Source organism: Oryctolagus cuniculus, chromosome 1, assembly GCF_051225735.1.
Source record: "Oryctolagus cuniculus isolate XC-2025 breed Fujian yellow rabbit chromosome 1, ASM5122573v1, whole genome shotgun sequence".
Classification (NCBI taxonomy): Eukaryota; Metazoa; Chordata; class Mammalia; order Lagomorpha; family Leporidae; genus Oryctolagus; species Oryctolagus cuniculus.
This window is the reverse complement of record NC_142867.1, coordinates 117930375-117952817: the sequence shown is the minus strand read 5'-3', so window position 1 is coordinate 117952817 and position 22443 is coordinate 117930375. Positions and strand designations below refer to the sequence as shown.

General features: G+C 43.2%; 2 protein-coding genes across 2 annotated transcripts in view; one reads left to right on the top strand and one right to left on the bottom strand.

Moving 5' to 3' along the window:
- The window catches only part of LOC100343776 (olfactory receptor 8B12), a 180235-nt gene that overhangs the window by 25808 nt on the left and 131984 nt on the right, over positions 1-22443 (top strand). The gene's annotated exons all lie outside the window — the stretch shown is intronic.
- Positions 4242-5302, bottom strand: LOC138843532 (uncharacterized). The gene has a single exon (XM_089314037.1). The coding sequence runs from the start codon at positions 5187-5189 to the stop codon at positions 4335-4337; it is 855 nt and encodes a 284-aa protein (XP_089170163.1). The 5' UTR covers positions 5190-5302; the 3' UTR covers positions 4242-4334.

Here is a 22443-nt window from a genome sequence, read left to right as displayed (position 1 = left end):
GCATACATTAAGTAAAGATTTCAACAGTTTGCTCCCACGCAGAAACATAAAGTGAAAAATACTGTTTGAGTACTAGTTATAGCATTAAATCTCAATGTAAAGCACACTAAGGACAAAGATCCTACATGAGGAGTAAGTGCACAGTGACTCCTGTTGTTGACTTAACAAATTGACACTCTTGTTTATGGCATCAGTAATCACCCTAGGCTCTTGTCATGAGCTGCCAAGGCTATGGAAGCCCCCTGAGTTCACCGACTCTGATCATATTTAGACAAGGCCATGGTCAAAGTGGAAGTTCTCTCCTCCCTTCAGAGAAAGGTACCTCCTTCTTTGATGACCCGTTCTTTCCACTGGGATCTCACTCGTGGAAATCTTTCATTTAGGTTTACTCTCATGGGCTTTTCAGCCGGATCCGCATGCCTTAAGGGCTGTTGGTTTTATTTTTTAAAAGATTTATTTTGTTTATTTGAAAGACAGAATTACAGAGAGGAGGTAGAGAGAGAGAGAGAAGAGATCTTGCCATCAGCTGGTTCACTCCCCAAATGGCCGCAATGGCCAGAGCTAAGCCGATCTGAAGCCAGGAGCCAGGAGTTTCTTCCAGGTCTCCCATGTGGGTACAGGTGCCTGAGGACTTGGATCATCTCCGCTGCTTTCCCAGGCACATTAGCAGGGAGCTGGATTGAAAGTGGAGCAGCTGGGACTCGAACCGGCACCCATATGGGATGCCAGTGCTGCAGGTGGGGGCTTTAACCCTATGTGCCACAGTGCAGGTCCCACTAACTTAGTTTTAATGTACACAGATGTGAAAATTAGGAGACTGTGCATAAGTTCTGATGTAGGTGCCTGAATGTTCTGTGTCTGTGGTATGGGCACACTATCACAAAAGATGAAGGAAAAGAATAAAGAACAAAGAATTGTGCCCACCCCCCAAAATACATATTTTCATATCCTGTTATGTATACATGAAAATTTACATACATGTGTGTAGGTGAAAGAAGATATGAAAGGAAGTATGATCGAGCACTTTTGTCCCAATAACTAGTTTGTTTTGTGTGTGAAATTGAATCCAACAGATTGGTAGTATTAAGCCCTAGGGTTGTTAAAAAGCCAGCATCTGTGGTTGTAGGCAGGATGGTCTGCTAGAGAAGGATTAGGTTATATCACCTGAGGATTTTGTAGCTTAAAATTTGGGCAAACCAGCCTCAGAATATAGTTTGTTCTCAGTAAAGTAAAGGGACTAAGAAAAGAAGGATGACATCTGTTGCTACTTCTGCTCTTAGAGGAGCTCAGGAAAATTCATCTAGGTCAGGGTGGGAGTGGAAATAGAATACAACACTTTTTTTTAAAAAATATTTATTTATTTATTTGAAAGAGTTACACACAGAGAGAGAAGGAAAGGCAGAGAGAGCGAGGTATTTTTTTTTTTTTTGATAGGCAGAGTTAGACAGTGAGAGAGAGAGACAGAGAGAAAGGTCTTCCTTCTGTTGGTTCACCCCTCAAATAGCTGCTGCGGCCGGTACACCATGCTGATCCTAAGCCAGGAGCCAGGTGCTTCCTCCTGGTTTCTCATGAGAGTGCAGGGCCCAAGCACTTGGGCCATCCTCCACTGCCTTCCCAGGCCACAGCAGAGAGCTGGACTGGAAGAGGAGCAAGCAGGACAGAACCGGCACCCCAACTGGGACCAGAACCCTGAGTGCCAGCGCTGCAGGTGGAGGATTAGCCTAGTGAGCCATGGTGCTGGCCATAGAGTGAGGTCTTCTATCTGCTGGTTCACTCCCCAACTGGCCGCAATGGCTGGAGCTTTGCTGATCTGAAGCCAGGAGCCAGGAACTTCTTCCAGGTCTCCCACATGAGTGCAGGGGCCCAAGACTTGGGCCATCTTCTACTGCTTTCCCAGGCCATAGCAGAGAGCAGGATTGGAAGTGGAGCAGCTGGGACTTGAACTGGAACCCATATGAGATGCTGGTGCTTCAGGCCAAGGTGTTAATTCGCTGCACCACAGTGCCAGCCGCAGAATACAGCACTCTTACAGATCCAGAGAACATTATTCACATGGGGAAGTGGATGCCTTCCTTTCTGTACCCTGTGTAGTGGGGTCTGAAGAAGCCTGTCCTTGACTTCTCTTCCTATGCCACTTGTTATCCTACAAAAAACTACACCACTTTCATTGCTTCATTACTTCACCATTTTTCTTCTTCAATTCCCATATCAGTGTTCATGCTTTTCCACTTTTATAGTTAATCTGTGGGCAAGGCAGAAAGTCTTTGCAGGGATGTTGATGCCCAGGAGGACTGATGGAGGAATCTTGGGACATTTAAGACACAAAGGCAGGGTTGGACTTTAGTCTCTAAAAAGCAATTTCTTTTCTTTCTTTTTTTTTTTTTAAGTCTTATTTATTTGAAAGGCAGTGTTACAGAAACAGAGGGAGAGACAGAGATGTTCTATCTGCTGGTTCACTCCCCAAATGGCAGCGGCAGCCAGGACTAGGCCAGGCCCAGGCTAGGAGCCTGCAGCTCCATCTGGGTCTCCCACGTGGGTACAGGGGTCTAAGTATGTGGTCCATCTTCTGTTGTTTTCCCAGGCGCTTTACCAGAGAGCTGGATTGGAAGTGGAGCATCTGAGACTTGAACCAGTGGTCATATGATGTGGCAGCTTAGCCTGCTATGCCACAACACCAGCCCCAGCAAAAACTTTTAAAACTATAAAACTCTTAAAAGAAAATAGGGATAATTTATGATCTTGGATTTGGCCATGGATTTTTAGATATGATACTAAAAGTATGAGAAAAAAAACAATAGAAGATCAGTAAAGCTTTTTCAAAATTAAAAAGCTTTTGTGCATTCAGAGGATGCTATCAAGGAAATGAAAAGACAACCTACAGGATGGGAGAAAATATTTGGAAATTTCTGTGGTTTTAATGTAACCTCCTCTACCACTCCAATTCACAGGTTGGGAACTTAATCCCCAAAGCAACTGTGTTGGGAGTTGGGACCTAATGGAAGATGTTTAGGTTGTAGGGCTCTGCCCTCATGAATTGATTAATTACTCTAGAAACAGGGTTTTTAGAAGTGGATTTTCTCTCTTCTGTTTGGCCGAATGAGGACACAAGAGGGCAACTATCTCTTCCCTTTCTGCCTTCCATATGTAGGGATGCAATAAGAAGGCTGATTCTTTATGCTTCCTTGATCTTACACTTCCTAACCTCCAGAACTGCGAGAAATAGATTTCAGTTCTTTATAAATTACCTCGTCTTAGGTGTTCTGTGATAGAATTACAAAAGCATCTGGTAGGGCCGGCACCATGGCTCACTTGGCTAATCCTCCACCTGCGGCGCCGGCACCCCGGGTTCTAGTCCTGGTTGGGGCGCTGGTTCTGTCCTGGTTGCTCCTCTTCCAGTCCAGCTCTCTGCTGTGGCCCGGGAAGGCAGTGGAGGATGGCCAAGTGCTTGGGCCCTGCACTCGCATGGGAGACCAGGAGGAAGCACCTGGTTCCTGGCTTCAGATAGGCGCAGTGTGCCGGTGGTAGTGGCCATTTGGGGGATAAACCAACGAAAGGAAGACCTTTCTCTCTGTCCCTCTCTCACTGTCTAACTCTGCCTGTCCAAACAAACAAACAAACCACACACACACACACAAAAGCAACTGGTATACAGAGTACAAGAACTTTTATTATTCAATAATAAAACACAAAAACTCCAATTAAATGGGGAAAGGGCTTGAATGGAAATTTCTCAAAAGAATATAAATATATTTGATAAGCACATGAAAAGAAGTTCAACATCACTGGTTATCAGATGATTACAAATGAAATCCTTAATGAGACATCACTTCATGTTTAGTAGGGTAGCCATAATAAGAAAGATAGAAAATAAATTTTTCTTTGAGAAAACAGCTTTATTGAGATGTAATTCACATATCTCACAATGCACCTGGTTAGAATGTACAGTCCAGTGGTTTTACTATCTTTACAGTGTCATGCAATCATCACCACGATAAATTTTAGAGTTTTTTTACTCACCCTACAAAGAAATTCCTTGACTATTAGCAGTTATTCCTAATCCCCCTGCTGTTACCCTACCCTTCTTCCCTCCATACTATCACTTATCTACTTTCTATCTCTATTTCCTTATTCTTAACCCCCCCTCATTTCCATCTAATGGTAATTATGCATCCTTTTTACCAACATCTCCCCAGTTCTCGTCCCCATTAACTGCTCAGCCTCTGGTAACTACCATTCTGCTCTTTTTCTTTTTCTTTTCTTTCTTTTTTTTTTTTGTCTGTAACACGGGTTTTATTGCGTTGAGGTGGCGACCAGAGCCTGGCCGGGGCCGGCCCTCACAGGTTGTTGAGTTCCAGCAGGGTCTGGTCCAGGGTCTGGTGAATCTCCACGTTCTCCTCCTTGGCGCTGGCCAAGGTCTCTTCCAGGTCGTCGATGGTCTTCTCCAACTTGGCCACAGACCTTTCGGCAAACTCCGCTCGGGTCTCAGCCTCCTTCAGCTTCTCCTCCAGCAGCTTGATCTCCTTTTCGTATTTGTCCTCCTTGGTGGAATACTCCTCCTCTGAGGCCATCAGGGACTTGAGGGCCTGGTCCATGGTTCGGAATTCCTCCTCCAGCTGCCTGGCTCGACTCTCGGCCACCTCAGCTCTCTCTTCTGAGCGCTCCAGCTCTCCCTCGAGGATGACCAGCTTCCTGGCCACCTCCTCGTATTTGCGGTCTGAGTCCTCCGTAATGTGCTTGGCCTCCTTCAGCTGCATCTCCTGCAGCTCCATCTTCTCCTCATCCTTCATGGCCCGGTTTTCGATGACCTTCATGCCTCTCTCGCTCTCATCAGCAGCCTTCTCGGCCTCCTCCAGCTTCTGCAGGGCAGTGGCCAGACGCTCCTGCGCCCGGTCCAGCTCCTCCTCTACCAGCTGAATGCTGTGGTTCAGGGAGGCCACATCTGCTTCGGCGTCGGTGGCCTTCTTCTCGGCCTGCTCCAGTTTCTCCTGGGCGTCTTTCACCGACTCCGAGTACTTCTCCACCTCATCTTCAGTCCCCTTCAGCTTCTTCTGGAGCGCCTGCTGTTCCTCCTCCAGCTGCTTGCAGCGGTCCTCAGCTTGCTTCTTGTCGGCTTCGGCCTGCTCGGCGCGGTCGATGGCGTTCTCCTTGTCCAGCTTCAGCATCTGCATCTTCTTCTTGATGGCGTCCATGGCTGCGGTGGGGGGCGGGCCGGCCGGCTGGCAGTGAGGACTGGGTGGACGGGGCTGACTGTGCAGAGCGGGCGCACGGGTACCGGGCGAGGAGGACCGAGCGGGACTCCATTATGCTCTTTTTCTAAGGTCAGCTTTATTAATGTACACGTATGAGTGAGATCACGTGGTATTTGTCTTCATGTCCCTAGCTTATTTCACTTTATGTTTTCCAGGTTCATTCAGGTTCTTGCAAATGACATTTTTAAAAAAGTGTCTGATAGTACTTCACTGTGTATATATTATATATACACCATATTCTCTTTATGTCTTCATCCATTGATGGACACTTGTGTTGATCTCATGTCTTGGCTATGGTGAGTGGCGCTGCAATAAACATAGGAGTGCAGGTACCTCTTTGAGATGTTAATTTTATTTCCCTTGGTTGTATACCCAGAAGTGGAATTTCTGGATCATTTGGTAGTGCTATTTTTTTTTTTTTTGACAGGCAGAGTGGACAGTGAGAGAGAGAGAGACAGAGAGCAAGGTCTTCCTTTGCCGTTGGTTCAGCCCCCAATGGCCGCCGCGGCCGGCGCACTGCGGCCAGCGCACCGCGTTGATCCGATGGCAGGAGCCAGGTGCTTCTCCTGGTCTCCCATGGGGTGCAGGGCCCAAGTACTTGGGCCGTCCTCCACTGCACTCCCTGGCCACAGCAGAGAGCTGGCCTGGAAGAGGGGCAACTGGGACAGAATCCGGTGCCCCGACCGGGACTAGAACCCGGTGTGCCGGTGCCGCGAGGCGGAGGATTAGCCTAGTGAGCCGCGGCGCTGGCCTGGTAGTGCTATTTTTAATATTTTGAACAGCTTCCACATTGTTTTCCACAATGGGTGTATTCAATTACATTTCCAAGGGTGAAACTCTCATTCACTGCCAATGGCAATGAAACTAGTGTAGCCATTGCTGGAAAGCTTGGCAGTTACTCAACAAGCTAAACACAGTGATATCATTTATCTAAAAATTAGAAAAGCAGTATATGCTCGTATAGAAAAATGTAATCAAATACAGATGAGAAAAAATGAGAAATTAAAAATATCATACTTCTTTTCAATGATTACTGTTCTTAACTACTTGATATCTCTCGTGTCAGATATTTTTCTATGGATTTAAAATTTAAAAATTCATTTATTATTTTTAAAGATATATTTATTCCTTTCAAAGTGTTACAGAGAGAGAGATGGACAGATACTTTCCATCTGCTGATTTACTCCCCAAATGCTCCCAACGACCAGGAGCCAGGAGCTTCTTCCAGGTCTTCCATGTGGGTGCAGAGACACAGGCACTTGGGCCATTTTTTGCTGCTTTCCCAGGTGCATTAGCAGAGAGCTGGATTGGAAATGGAGCATCTGGGACTTGAACCAGTGCAGATATGGGACGTTGGCATCGCAAGCAGTGGCTTAACCCACTATGCCACAATGCCAGCCCCCCATGTGACTTTATTTTTTTTCTAAAGTGAGTGCATATTATATATACTGAGTGTAATTTTATTTTCAGTGTTGCTTTGTAAAGTACATGGTTTCATTCTGTTTCACCTGTCCTAACAACCATACCTACCCGAATCATGTTCCTTCATCTTGCGTATAGTAAGATGTGTGAACTCTGGGTGGTAGCAGTAAAGACAAGGAAATCCACATTGCACCATAATATTTATCTCTTACATCATGGTGCCATAAATGGCACCATTTATTCATAACAGCTCTTCGAGTTGTACAATTGTTGTCCCCATCGTAGGATAAGGGATTTGAAGTCCGGAGAGAGGTTAAGCAGATTTCCTGCTCTCATTTGTCTGGGAAAGAGCAGAGCCAGGCTTTGTATTGAGAGCAGTCTGATTCTCAGGTTTATTGTCTGAATACTTGTTAGGGCCATAGAATTTGTCTCTCAGTGTGGATATATGTGAAAACAAAGGGAGGCGCTTCTACAGCGTTGTCAGCAAAAATGTAACGGGCTGGCATTGTGGCACAGCAGGTTAAGCTGCCACCTGCAATGCCAGCATCCCATATCATGACACCTGTAGATTCTCGACTGTTCCGCTTCTGATCTAGCTGCCTGCTTCTGATCTAGCTCGCTGCTCATGCACCTGAGAAGACAATGGAAGATGGTCCAAGTACTTGGGCCCCTGCCATCCATGTGGGAGATCAGGATGGAGCTCCGGGTTCCTAGCTTTGTCCTGGCCCAGGCCTAGTCACTGTGGCCATTTGGGGAGTGTACCAATGGACTGAAGATCTCTCTATCTTTCTGTCTCCTTCTCCTTTTCCTTTCTTCTCTCTGTTGCTTTTTTCAAGTAAATAAAACAAATCTTTAATAAGAAAGGCAGAATCAGAAACTCTAAAAGTCCTTCTTCCACTTGCAAAAACAATAAATGAACTGGGGAAACTTTCAGAACCAACTTTTCTTAGAACTCTAGATACTAATTAAAAAAATGCAGAAACCACAGGAACACATAAAGAAAATAAAGCCGCATCTCGGCAAGGAGCGAGTGGCATTTTAACTCATCCTGGAAGCATCTCCTGTTCCTAGCTTGTTGGCAGAAGCCTTGGAGATAGCAGCCCACATTTCTGGCACAAACACGCAGTACTGAAGGGAGCATAACAGATCTTATTCTCAAAAGAAAATTCATTTTTTAATGGTAAAGATTTAAGGTGTACAACATGATTTTCTTTCTTTTTTCTTAAAGATTTTATTTGTTTATTTGATAAGTGGAGTTACAGACACAGAGAGAGACAGAGACAGAGAAAGGTCTTCCATCCACTAGATCCCTCCCCTAATGGCCGCAACAGCCAGAACTGGGCTGATCCAAAGCCAGGAGCCAGGAGCTTCTTCTGGGTCTCCCATGCAGGTGCAAGGGCCCAAGGGCTTGGGCCATCTTCTACTGTTTTCCCAGGCCATAGCACAGAGCTGTATTGGAAGAGGAGCAGCTGGGACTAGAACCGGCAGATATATGGGATGCCAGTGCCACAGGTGGAGGCGTAGCCCACTATGCCATAGCGATGGCCCCCAACATGATTTTTGGTACACATATGATGATACTTCCAAAAGTTGGTGTGTATGGCAGGGGTAGTATTTAACCCCACATTATAGTGCATAGGATTGATACTCAGCTCCAGCTCCTAATGCAGATTCTGGGAGACAGAAGTTATAGCTCAAATAATTGGATTCCTACCAACAACATGAGAGACCTGGATTGTGCTCCTGACTTGACCCAGCCCCTGCTATTAGGGCATTTGGGGAGTGAACCAGTGGACTATCTCTGTTTCTTATAAAAACAGTTGTGGGCTTTTCTGATTGTGATGGGACACAGTGAGGAGCTCTTGTCTCTGCACACAGCCATGCAGTCCAAAGGGCTGCTGTGGCCCATGCAGGTCTTCAGAGCTGAGAAGTGGGCTCTCAGCTCTGGTGCATTGCACAGACAGCCCCAGGGGGTGACTGACCCATGCATACTGTACTAGGATGGGAGTCGTTTGCTGGAGTGGACATCTGTGTTCACGTGAAGGATGCTTGTTACATGGCCAGATCTATGCTGCCAATCCATTTCCAAAGCCCCAGTGGTCCATTATCAGCAGTATGTGGATCTCCTTCCAGAAAGGAGGTCAAAGACATCCTCATCCAGTATGATGGGGCCCTGCTTTTAGCTGACGCCTAGCTACAAATCCAGAATGTTTGGAGGCCATGGAGGCTTCACTACCAGAAATCCTACTGACAAGTCTACCACCAGGGGTCGTGGCTCACCTTTATAGTAAACAAAGGTTGTGGGATTTGGAGTTTCAAGAAAAAAAGCTCATGGAAAACAGATTTTTAAGAAAGATTTATTTATGTATTTTTTTTTAAAAAAAGATTTATTTATTCACTGGAAAGGCAGAGCCACAGAGAGAGAGGGGGAGGGTGTCTTCCATCTGCTTATTCAGCCCCTATAAGGCCACAACATCTGGGGCTGGACCAGGCAGAAGCTAGGAGCCAGGAGCTCATTTGGGTCTCTTATGTGGATGCAAGAGCCTGCTTGGGCCATTCTGTGCTGCATTCTAGACACATTATCAGGGAGCTCGACCAGAAATGGGGCAACCTGGACTTGAACTGGTGCCCATTTGGGATGTTGGTGCTTCAGGTAGTGGCTTTACCCGCTATACCACAGAACCAGCCCCTATTTATTCATTTGAAAATCAGAGTTAGAGAGAGAGAGAGAGAGAGCGAGAGCGAGAGAGAGCGCCTCCATCTGTTGGCACAAGCCCCAGAGGGCTACAATAGCTGGGGCTGGGCCAGGCCAAAACCAGGAGCCAGGACCTTTCTCCAAGTCTCCCACATGGGTGGCAAGGATCCAAGCATTTGGGCCATCTTTCACTGCTTTTCCCAGGCCACTGTCAGGGACCTGGACCTGAAGTGGAACAGCAGGCATCTGAACTGGCACCCATATAGGATGCCAGTGTTGCAAGTCGTGGTTTAACCCTCTACGCCATGACACCAGCCCTGGAAAATGGACTTAAAATATGTTTATTTTGGTGCAAAATGTTTTTTTGAAATTTGCTATATGTAGTGTTTTCATAATATGCATTTCCACAAATGTTTTGCAAACTCTTCATGTGCATAGATTTCAAAAATTTTTGCACCAAAATAAATTTGTCTTTTAATCACATTTTCCACAAACTTTTTGAAGTACTCTTCTATATAGTGAAATGATTAAAACAGTATCAATTTAACATTTCCATAGTTCCATGCTTCCTTTGTTGTGGTAAGTGTACCTAAAGTCTCCTCTGTTAGAAAATTTCTTGTATATAATTAAACATTGTTAGCTCTAGTCTTTATGCTGTACATTAGCTTTCTAGACTTACTCATTCCATATCACTGCGGCTTTGTAAACTTTGACATACGTCTTCCTATTGCACACTCCCTCCTCTGGTAACCACCATTCAATTCTGTTTCTATGTGGTGAACATTTTAAAGATTCCGCATGTATTGTGCTTGTCTTTCTGCACTTGGCTTGTTTGACTCAGCATGATGTCCTGCAGGTTCATGTTTATCTATGTGGTTACAAATGGCACGATCTCCTTCTATTAAAAAGCTGAATAATGTTTCATATAAATATGTATATACATATGGAAGGCATATAATTTCTCCTTAACCTTCATAAGTCTGTATTTGGGGTAGATTCTCATAACCAGACAGATTAACAAGAGAAAAACAGGCAGTTTATTAATGGGCACCATACAGGTCACGTGGGAGAAACCTCAATAATAAGTAACTGCAAGCAGTGGCTTAGAACATGGGCTTATAGAGATGGTGCCTTCCATAAAGAACAATAAAGCTGGAGAACTGACAATGAAAAAGGAAAGTATTTTATGCTTTCAGAGGTGAGAAGCTGTGGGAAGGCAAACATATGGGAGTAAACGAATGGAGTCAGGTTTGTTTGTAGATTCTCTGAGCTGGTGAAAGTTGTCATCTGGTTTTGATACAGGAAAAGCATCCTCTCCAAAAGGATTTTTGTGGCTTTTCAGAGGTAGAGAAGGACAGTTCAGCTTACCCCTTCTGTACCTGCTGCTTGTCAGGTGCCCTCTGTTCGAATTAACCAGTATACCAAATTGGCATATTTTGGAATGGCATGCTCTGATTCTTTGTCCAGTCAATCATCTGTAGATATTTTAAAAATTGAGGTTGTGGGTACTGGTGATGTAGCGCTGTGAGTTAAACTGCTGACTGTGACACTGGCATCCCATGTCGGAGCACTGATTTGAGCCCTGGCTGCTCTGCTTCTTCTTTTTTTAAGATTTATTTTATTTATTTGAAAAAGTTACAGAGAGAGGTGGAGCCAGAGAGAGAGAGAGAGAGATCTTCCATTCTGCTGGTTCGCTCCCCCAAAGGACTGAAACAGCCAGAGCTGAGCTGATCTGAAGCCAGGAGCCAGGATCTTCTTGCAGGTCTCCCATGCAGGTGCAGGTGCCCAAGGACTTGGGCCATCTTTTACTGCTTTTCCAGGCCATAGCAGAGAGCTGGATCGGAAGAGGAGCAGCCAGGACTCAAATTGGCACCCATATGCGATGCCGGCACTGCAGGCTGGGGCTTTAACCCACTATGCTACAGTGCCAGCCCCTGCTCCACTTCTAATCTAGATTCCTGCTAAAATGCCTGGGAAAGCAGCAGATGATGGGATCAAGTACTTGGATCCCTGCCACCTGTGTAAGAGACCTGGATGGTGTTCCAGGTTCAGATCTGGCTGTTGGGGCTATTTGAGGAGTGAACCAGTGGATAGACAGTCTCTTTCTCTGTTTCTCCCTCTTTCCCTTGGTTACCCTCATTTCCAAAATAAATAAGATAAATCTTTAATAAAAGTTGAGGTTGTTTTGGCCTCTCAGAGCTTAAAGGGCTTACCTAGAACTTTCCCTGGACTGAGGTAGCTTCTTGGGTGGGAGTGAAAAGAGGCTTGTTGAATATATTTGGGGGTAAACATGTTAGTCACAGCCTGAAGCAAGTGAAAACAATTCAGACAATCAATAGATTACACCAGAAGCCTGGGAAGAAAGACTGGAGAACAGATGTTTTGGGAAATAAAAGATTTTGCAAATTACCTACATATTCCTGGTGAACCTCAAAGGCCATATGCTTGCCTAGGGCTGAATTCAGCTCAGAAAAGACCCAAGAAGGCCCAAAGCTCTCACCTTTGGCTGACTTTCAAGTAGTGTTGTATATAATAGGCAAAGAGTGGGAACAATCCAAATTCCCATGACTGATCAGTGTATAAACACAATGTGGTATATCCATGTAATTATCCTGCAATGGAATACTATTCAGCCACAAAAAGGAATGAGGTACTGATATATGCTGTAGCCCAGATGGAACTTGAAAACATTATGTTAGATACAAAAGGCCACGTATTTTGTAAGTCTGTTTATATGAAGTGTCTTGAATAGGTGCATTCATGAGACACAGAGCCAGGGACTGGAAGTGTCAGTGGAATAAGGGGTCTGTTTGCTTGTGATGTCACCACATAACCTCCAGGGGGAGCTGCTCCAAGGAAAGCTTTACTTGAGACAAATAAAGGAGGCAGTGGCAAGGTAGACTTCCCTGAAGAAACTTGTAGCAGGGGTTAGGGAAGTGTCCAGGATGTGGAAAACAGGGAGGCGGGGGGGGGACCCTTCCTGCTCTAAGAACACACATCTTCATGCATCACAGTATGCTTAGAAATCCAACTCAGGTGGTCTCTTGCAGCTTTCCTGTTCTTGTGGTGTCTGGCCTGGTCTAAATGCAGTGTTGAAGAGAAGCTTTCCTGGAACATCCTTTGAAAAACAAGCCTAAGACAGTAAACTGCTCAGACTCTCTGCTCCTGTGCCTGTGCCCACCCTCTTGCCTAGGTCAAACACTCTTGGTTATGGGTAGGAGGCAGTGGGGAGTAAGAGGTTTCTTTTGGGGGGTGATGGAATGTTCTGGAACTAAATAGTATTGCTGGTTGGACAGCATTGAGAATGTACTGAAAGAAACCAGATGCACACTTTATAAAAAGGCATGGAATAGTGAATTTATGTTCTGTGAATATTACTCAGTAAGGTAAAAATAAATAAAAACAAAATTTTAAAAACATGGAGCAGGTGCTCTAGTAATTTTGAAATGCGTTTGGAATGAGGCCTCCCTGGCAACAGTCTCTGAAGTGACATCAACTCAGAGGAGCTTTCCTGGTGTTGCAGCATCCAGTCAAGAACCCTCAAAGGTTTTTAGAGATAAGTCAACTTCTAATGAATCCCAGTGGACTTACTGGCTTTTGAGTCTCAAGGCAAGTTCCCTTATGGGACTTATTTGAAGTTTGACATAATGAGTTGTTTTTCTCCATTTGTAAGTTTTGTGCAGTGGGTTGGGATTAATTAACGTCAACACTGGAGGATGTGTCAACATTCCAAGTGAAAATCTATAAATGAAGCCCTTTAACTGCTGTACCTTGGTTACATATGGGCCAAAGAAGAAGATGAGCATTCAATTATAAGTGTGTACATACCTGCATACTCCTGGATATAAACAGGCCTTGCACACAGGCTCTGGCCTTTGTGTTATGATGCTGTGACTTCACCGAGAGAATACCATTCCTTACCCTGACCAAAAACATATATAACCCATATGCTAGCTGAAGCTTGAATTTCCCCAAATAGAAGATTTATTTTTTTCGGCTAAAAGTCTCTCTTCATTAAAATATATTACTTTTAATGTAACTATGTATATAATATCAATAAAATATAAATTCCTAATAAAAAATAAAAAGGAATGTGGAGTGTGTGGTCACATACCAGCTGCTTTGGTCCCTGAAGAAATCCTCTTCTGAAACCAATTACACAGTGAATGGAATTTAGAGCAGTCAGGGCTGGATGTCTGGAAAATAGAATTGTGTTACCTTCATTATAGGACTTGAGACTTGAGATTTCTTTTCTTTCTTTCTTTTTTTTTTTTTTGACAGGCAGATTTATACAGTGAGAGAGACAGAGAGACAGAGAGAAAGGTCTTCCTTTCTGTTGGTTCACCCCCTAAATGGCCGCTACGGCTGGTGCAGTGCGCCGATCTGAAGCCAGGAGCCAGGTGCTTCCTCCTGGTCTCTGATGCGGGTGCAGGGCCCAAGCACTTGGGCCATCCTCCACTGCACTCCTGGGCCACAGCAGAGAGCTGGACTGGAAGAGGAGCAATTTGGACAGAATCCGGTGCCCCAACTGGGACTAGAACCCAGAGTGCCAGCGCCGCAGGCAGAGGATTACCCAAGTAATCCTGGCGGTGCCGGCCAGGACTTGAGATTTCTAAAATTTCTCAGAGAGATATTTTTCTTCTTTCAGCTCTCAATATGTCCAGAATTTTCTCCATAGCCAGTGCTTTGGGTTCAGGTATGGTACTGAGGTGCATGATGAATGGTATTGCCTGGGAGAGATATTTCAGTGAGCCATATTTGCTCAATAGTACTTATAACTGTACACACCACTTACCATCTTTTAAAAATCTTTGTACAACTCACAATGAAGCTGAACCTTACAACTTTACTTAAAATTGCACTCCTGGGGTCTGGTACTGTGGCATAGCAGGAGAAATGACCATCTGCCATGCCGAGATCTCATATAGGCAGCAGTTCAAAACCTGACTGCTCCACTTCTAATCCAGCTCCCTGCTAATGTACCTGGGAAAGCAGTGAAGGATGACTCAAGAGCTTGGGCCCCTGCACCCACATGGGAGACCTGGATGAAGCTCCTGGCTTCAGCCTGGCCCGGCGTTGGCTGTTGTGGCCATTTTGGAGAGTGAACCAGCAGATAAAAGATTGATCTCTTTCTTTCTGTGTCTGCCTCTCCCTCTCTGTAAAGAGTTACAAAAAAATTGCACTCCTTACCTTTGCTCTATTTATAATTTTCCTTGCTTTATTTTTAAGAATATTAAAATTTGAAAAAATGTTCTTAGTATTTATCCACACACTTAAATGCTCTCCAAGTTTACATTTATACCACATCTCCAGGTTTTATTTTATTCAATGTTCACATTGTGTTTACAAAATTTACAATTTTAGGTTACCATTTACAAGCTTACCTCTCTGCCTAGAAAACTTTTTGTAAACTTTCTTGTAGTGGAGTCTGCTGATATCAGATCATTTAAGTTTTTGTGTGGCTGAAGAAGTCTTTATTTCACTTTCAGTTTTGAAAAATATTCTGCTGAATATAGATTCCTGATTGACAATTTTTGTTTCTGCACGTTAAAGATGTCTTTCTGGTGGACCAGTGCTGTGGTGTAGTAGAATAAGCCTCTGCCTGTGGCACCAGCATCCCATATGGGTGCTGGTTCATGTCCTGGCTGCTCCTCTTCTGATCCGGCTTTCTTCCTATGACCTGGGAAAGCAGTAGAAGATAGCCCAAGTGCTTGGGCCCCTGCACACATGTGGGAGACCTAGAAAAAGCTCCTGGCTTCTGATCGGTCCAATTCTGGTCATTGCAGCTTTTTGGGAGGTGAACCAATGAATGGAAGACCTTTCTCTCTGTCTCTCCCTCTGTCTGTAACTCTACCTTTCAAATAAATAAATAAATAAATAAATAAAATCTTAAAAAAAGAGATGTCCTTCTATTATCTTCTGTCTTACATTATTTCTGATGAGAAGTCTGTAGTCAGTCTTATTGTTGTTGTTTTTTTTTTTTTATGTAATGTGTTACCTGTAGCTGCTTTAAAAATTTTCTCTTTCCTATTGCTAGTCAGAGATTTGTTATGATGTACCTTTAAAAGGTTTTATTTGCATTTATGCTGCTTTCAGATTTATTGAGCTTCTTAGATCTATAGATTTCACCTACTTTGGAAAAATTTCAGTTATTATTTAAAAAATATTTCCTCTTTCCTCTCTTTTCCTGATGGCAGTCTTCTTACATGTTGATATTGTTTCATAGGGGAGGGAGAGGGAGAAAGAGAGAGATGTTTTCATCTGCTGGCTCACTACCCCAAATGTCCACACCAGCCGTGGCTGGGCCAGATGAAGGCCAGAAGCCAGGAAATACATTCAGGTGTCCCTTGTGAGTGACAGGGCCCCAAGTGCTTTAGCCATCATCACTTGCATTTGCAGACATTTTAGTAGGAGCTAGGTCAGAATTGGAGCAGTCAGAACTTGAACCAGTGTTCTGATATACGATGCTGGCATTGCAAATGATGCTTAACTCATTGCACCACAATGCTGGTCCCAATAAAAAATTTATTAAAATACTTCTACATTTAGAACTTTTTTCTCTTAAACAAGCCAATATAACAGTTTTGGGAGAATATTATTGTGTTTAGTTATAAAAAATATTTATCTCTCAGCTAAGGGAACTCAGTGAAAGATTTGCTACACTCCTGGAATTCTCTTCTTCAAAATGTAAAAATGACACATAACAATTGTACATATTTATGGGGTACAGTATGATATTTTGATATGTGTGTATAATGTGTAGTGACCCAATCAGGTAATTAGCATTTCTATCACGTACATTTTAAAAAAATCTGGACTTACAGGATTTAATTGTATACAGATTTGGAATCAAAACAAAGTCTTTAGGTGTGTGTTGTGGTGCAACAGATTAAGCCACTACTTGTGATGCCAGAATGCTGTATTGGAGTGCTAGATGAAGTCCTGGCTGCTTTGCTTCTGGTCCAGCTCCTTGCTAATGCACTTGGGAAGGCAGTGAATGATGGTCCAAGTACTCTTCCCCTGCCACCAACATGGGAGACCAGATCTGGATGGAGTTCTGGGCTCTTGGCTTCAGTCTGGACTTGGTTACTGTGGCCATTTGTGGAGTGAACCAGCAAGTGGAGGATCTTTCTCTCTCTATTTTCAATCAACTAATCAATCAATCTTTTTTTTTTAAAGACTTACTTATTAATTGAGAGGTGTAGTTACAGAGAGAGGTTAGAGACAAACAGAGAAGTCTAATGTCTGCTGGTTCATTCCCCAAAAGGCTGCAATGGCTGGGGTTGAGCCAGTCTGAAGCCAGGAGCTAGGAGCTTCTTCCAGTTCATATGTGGGTTCAGGAGCTGAAGCACTTGGGCCATCTTCTACTGCTTTCCCAGGCCATAGCAGGGAGCTGGATGGGAAGGGGAATAGCCAGGACTCTAACCAGCACCTATATGGGATGCCTGAGCCCGCAGGTGGATGCTTAACTTACCACACCACGGTGCCGACCCCTCGATGAATCAGTCTTAAGAAAGACAATATCTCATGGAGACCTCTATGCAGACGAGTGGATTCTTCTTTCGTAAGCTCCCTTCTCTCTCCATCTTGTGCCCTCCAGGTTCTAGCTGCCATGGCTCCCCTCAACACCATTCTTCATCTCCTCAGTTCCATGAGACCATTAAGTCCTTTTGCCTCCTGATCTCTGCCTCCCAGTTTGGAGATTGCCTCTCAGCAGAAAATCACATTCATTTTACTTTTTATCTGAAATTGCAGCTTTCTGCTGCCTCTTGCCAAAGTCTGAAAAGAATTATTTCATCAGCTGTGTGTGTGTGTGTGTGTGTCTAAATTAAGCTGGAGGGCGAGACTGGCCCCATTCTTCCATCATGATTGGAAGTTGTCTCAGTGGTCCTTTTTGCATGTGTATTTCTTGGATGAAAGAAGTTGAACATCTTTTCAGGTGTTTAAGAACATTAAGATTACTATTTTCTTTGAAATCTGTTTATCTCTGACCCATTTTATTGGGTTGTAGATTTTTTAATTCTCAAATTCTAGAAGCTTTCTATATTAAAGATAGTTTTTTTTGTCTTAAGACAGAAACACCATATAGATTTTTCCCATTTCAGAATTATCTTTTGTTTTCTATGTACAAAATGGTTTTAAAAATGCAGTAACATTTATTAATATGTTACTTACAGCCTATGGATTTTAAATGATAGATTGCCAAATAGTTTTTGCTTTCAGGTTATAAATAGCTTCATCTATTCTTCATTTTCTTCCCTGAATGTATATGGTTTTTAGTTTTTACATTTGGGAGCAGTTGACATTCATGGTTTATGGTGTGAGAAATAGATCTAAGTTTATTATTTTTCATTAAGCTACACCATTGTTCTCTCACCACTAAGAAATGACAGCTTATTCTGTCCCTATTGGTTCCCTATTGTTACCCTCATCAACTATTAAATTTTCAGCTTCTTTTGGGCTCATATAATGAGTTTTTTTAAAAAATATTATTTATTTATTTGAAAGTCAGAGTTACACAGAGAGAGAAGGAGAGACCAAGAGAGAGAGAGGTCTTCCATCCGCTGGTTCACTCCCCAACTGGCTGCACTGGCCGGAACTATGCCAATCTGAAGCCAGGAGCCAGGAGTTTCTTCTGGATCTCCCACACTGGTGCAGGAGCCCAAGGACTTGGGCCATCTTCTACTGCTTTCCCAGGCCATAAAGAGCTGGATTGGGAGTAGAGCAGCTGGGTCTCAAACTGGCGCCCATATGGGATGCCGGCACTGCAGGCAGAGGCTTAACCCGCTATGCCACAATGCCGGCCCCATAGATGAGTTTTATATTCTATTCCAGGGCTCTTCAATTCTATCTGTGTGTTAACAGCCTGTTTTAATTATGGAAGCTTTGTGTTATTTTCGTATCTGTTAGGGTTAGCTGCTGCATGTTGTGTCCCCCGTCTTCCTCCCTCAACCAGGATTTTCCATGCTATTTTTGCTTAATTGTTCTTTCACTTAAGTTTTATAATTAGTTTGTCTTCTTCCAGAGGAAAAAAACTCAGATGCTGTTTCTACTGAGATCATGTTACATTTTCAAACAAACTTAGAACTGATGTATTTTGGTATTGTGTCCTACCATGGGAGAACATGGCATGTCTTCCCATTTGTTCCAGCTCCTTTTGTGTCCTTTAAGTGTATTGATACTTTTAAACCATATAGGTTTTGTACAATTTTGCTTAGGAATTTTATTTTACTTATCTTTTGTAATATAGTCTGCTATTATATGTTATTACAGGTTATTGTTTGAACATGAAATATTTTGATTTCTAGTTTTATTCCTGCAATTTAACTGCTTATGTTTTTAGTATTTTTTCATTGATTCTTTGGGAGTTTTCAGATGTATACTCATATTGTCTGCACATAAAAATAGTAAAACCTTCTGATTTTTCTGCCTCTAATTTTTTTTCTCTTTTCTAATTGTATTTCCTTTGGTTATGATATTAAGTAATAGAAGATATAGTGGACATCATGTGTGGTTTAGGTCTTTTTTTGGTAAGATTTATTTATTTATTTGAAAGATTTACACACACATACACAGAAAGAGAGAGAGGGGAAAGAGAAAGAGAGAGAGAGAGAGAGAGAGAGAGAGAGAGAGAGAGAGAGAGAATCTTTCATTTGTTGGTTCACTCCCCAAATGGCTTCAATGGCCAGGGCTGAGCCAGGCCTAAGCCAAGAACCAGGAACTTCATCTGGATCTTCCATGTGGATGCAGGGACCCAAACACTTGGGCCATCTTCCTCTGCTTTCCAAGGCTCACTAACAGAGAGTTGGATCAGAAGTGGAGTAGCCAGGACTCGAACTGACACCCATATGGGATGCCTAGCATTGCAGGTAGTGGCTTAAACCACTCAGCCACATTGCCGGTCTGGGTTTAGGATTTAATGGCAGCACATCCAATATTTTCTATGAAGAATGTTTGCAAATTTATCTTAAAAACGTCTACCAGTTTGTATTTCATTCACTGATTAAAAATGATGCCTGGGTATTGAATTTGGTCAAATGCTGTGTCATGTGCTCTAGTTTCTACCTCCTGCCATCCACTCATGTATTTCAAACCTGCAAAATCGCATTTTTTTTCCTGGTATTGTCAGTATATATTTTTAAGATTTATTTATTTATTTATTTGGAAGGCAGAGTTTCGGAGAGGCAGAGGCAGAGAGAGAGAGAGAGAGAGGTCTTCCATCTGCTGGTTCACTCCCCAAATGACTGCAACGGCTGGAGCTGCACTGATCTGAAGCCAGGAGCCGGGAGCTTCCTCCAGTCTCTCACATGGGTGCAGGGGCCCAAGGACTGGGACCATTTTCTTTCTTTTTTTTTATAGAAAGCTTTTGTTTAATAAATTTCATAAATACAACTTTTAGATTATAGTGGTTCTTTCCTCCGTACCTGCCCTCCCTTCCCTAGACTGTCCCATCTTCTATTCCCTCTCCCATCCCATTCTTCATTAAGATTCATTTTTAATTATTTTTATATACAGAAGATCAACTCTATATTAAGTGAAGATTTCAACAGTTTGCACCCACACAGACACACACAAAGTATAAAGTCTGTTTGAAGACTAGTTTTACTGTTAATTCTCATAGTATGACACATTAAGGACAGAGGTCCTACATGGGGAGCAGGTGCACAGTGACTCCTATTGTTGATTTAACAATTGACACTCTTATTTATGATGTCAGTGATCATCCGAGGCTCTTGTCATGAGCTGCCAAGGCTATGGAAGCCTTTTGAGTTCACAAACTCCGACCTTATTTAGACAAGGCCATAATCAAAGTGGAAGTTCTCTCCTCCCTTCAGAGAAAGGTACCTCCTTCTTTGATGACCCGTTCTTTCCGCTGGGATCTCACTCACAGAGATCTTTCATGTAGGTCATTTTTTGCCAGTGTCTTGGCTTTCCATGCCTGAAATGCTCTGATGAGCTTTTTAGCCAGATCTGAATGCCTTAAGGGCTGATTCTAAGGCCACAGTGCTGTTTAGGGCATTTGTCATTCTATGAGCCTGTTTTGTGGCCAGCTTTCCATGTTGTATCCTTCTCTCCTTTTTAATTCTACCTGTTATTATTAGCAGACACTTGGTCTTAATTATGTGATCCCTTTGACACTTAATCCTATCTTTATAATCAGTTATGAACTTAAACTGATCATTTTAACTAGTAAGATGGCATTGGTACCTGCCAACCTAATGGGATTTGGAGTTCCATGGCAAGTTTTTAGCTTTACGCTTAGGGGTAGGTCCTACATGTGCCAAACTGTACATCTCCTCCCTCTCTTATTTCCAGTCTTATTATTTTTTTAACAGGGATAAATTTTCAATTGGATTTAAATACCTAAGAATAATTCTGTGTTAAGTAAAGATTCTTTCCCAGGCCATAGCAGAGAGCTGGATCTGAAGAGGAGCAGCTGGGATTTGAACTGGCGCCCATATGGGAAGCTGGCACTGCAGGCGGTGGCCTTACCAGCTACGCCGCAGCGCCGGCCCCCAGCATTCTTTTTTAAAATAATAACTCCTTTCTTCAGTGTGCAGTCACAACCATGTCTTCATTATGCCCCATCCTCTCCCCACCCATGCTCTTTCTGTCTCTTTTTTGCAAAAAGTTTTAGAATGTATTATATGTCTATGTCTGCTTTTCCTATCTACATTGGACGGCAGGTGATCATTTTAAATAAATTGTATCATTCCTTCCCCCTCTCTTCATGGGCAGCACCTCAGTGAAACTCACCTGCAGGTGTACTTGTATCTCAAATCTGAGTTTTTTTTTTCTATGCATTTTATAACTTGCTAATTGTCAGGGCCTCCCTGGGCTTGAGAGAGCTCCTGAGCATGTTCCTGTATTGAATTTTAGGCAGGAGGCCACCAGGTGGCAGTAGTAGAAGGAGTCATCCTGCCTGAGCTGATGTGGAGGATGTTCAGGCTGTGCTGATTTTTACACCATCTTCCATTTCTCTTTAATAGAAGGAAATCTACAAGTAAAAATGTATATATAAACAAACATAAATATACACAGTATATTTACGCATGTAATATTTATTTGAAAAAGGAAACTCCAGCAAGCACTAAAAATATAATTCAATAAAAATTCTATTTTCACAGGGAAACTTTAAAAAATAAAACCTGCCCAACTGGATATAATTCATTCTTTCCTCCCCATTTTACCTAGAATTGCTGAAAGTGTGCATGCATCGAGTATTCCCTGAGTGAAAGAATTATTTGTCCATGTGGAGAGCTTCTGTCTTTCTGAGAATCACATAGAATGCTTGTCCCAGTTTGCACCTCAGAACCGCTGGCAAAGTAAACATTTTTCCCACTATATTCTATATGAATATATGTTCTCTCAAGGCAGTGTCTACAGTTATTCAACAAAACAGCTCAGTGGCTTTGAATAATTCTATATAATTTCGTTGAAGATGGTGACATGAAAAGGCACTTTGTCACACAGAGTGTTAAGACTCTGCCCAATTTCCAGGTGCACAAATTGTGTTGTTGGACTTCATCCTCTTTGTAGAGATCCACAGAGGGATTCCCAGTGAGCCTGAACCCTGGGCCCCAGGTCCGAAAGTGGAGGGAGACAGAGTAGGCCCCTCCCCTTACCTTTGATGTTGAAGTGAAAGTGACTGGGATGTGAACTTGTACACTTGCTGCATGTGTAAACCTAAATGCTGTGACTTCTTTTCTGTAGGAACTCTAGGAGAGTGCCCAACAGAGCCTTCTCTGGGTTTCTCTTTAGGACTCAAGTATATCTACATTGTACAGGAAATAGGCCGGTTCTAAAACAAGAATGCACAGGGGGCTTGGCCATACTTACCCAGTGCTGACTCCCAGCCTCAGTAGTCACCAGTCAGTGTTCTCCCAGGGAACGAGTAGGGAGAGGATAAGGACACAGAGAAATGGTTCCTCCCAGTCTCCACCACCCTAGGGCGCAAGGAATCAGTACCCATCATATGAGCACAGGATTTATCTGATTTACTGAAAGAGGGATTATTTGCCTGCAGTGAGTTCCTCTCTTAGGTGTGCAATACTCACATGTAAAGTTTCACTAAAT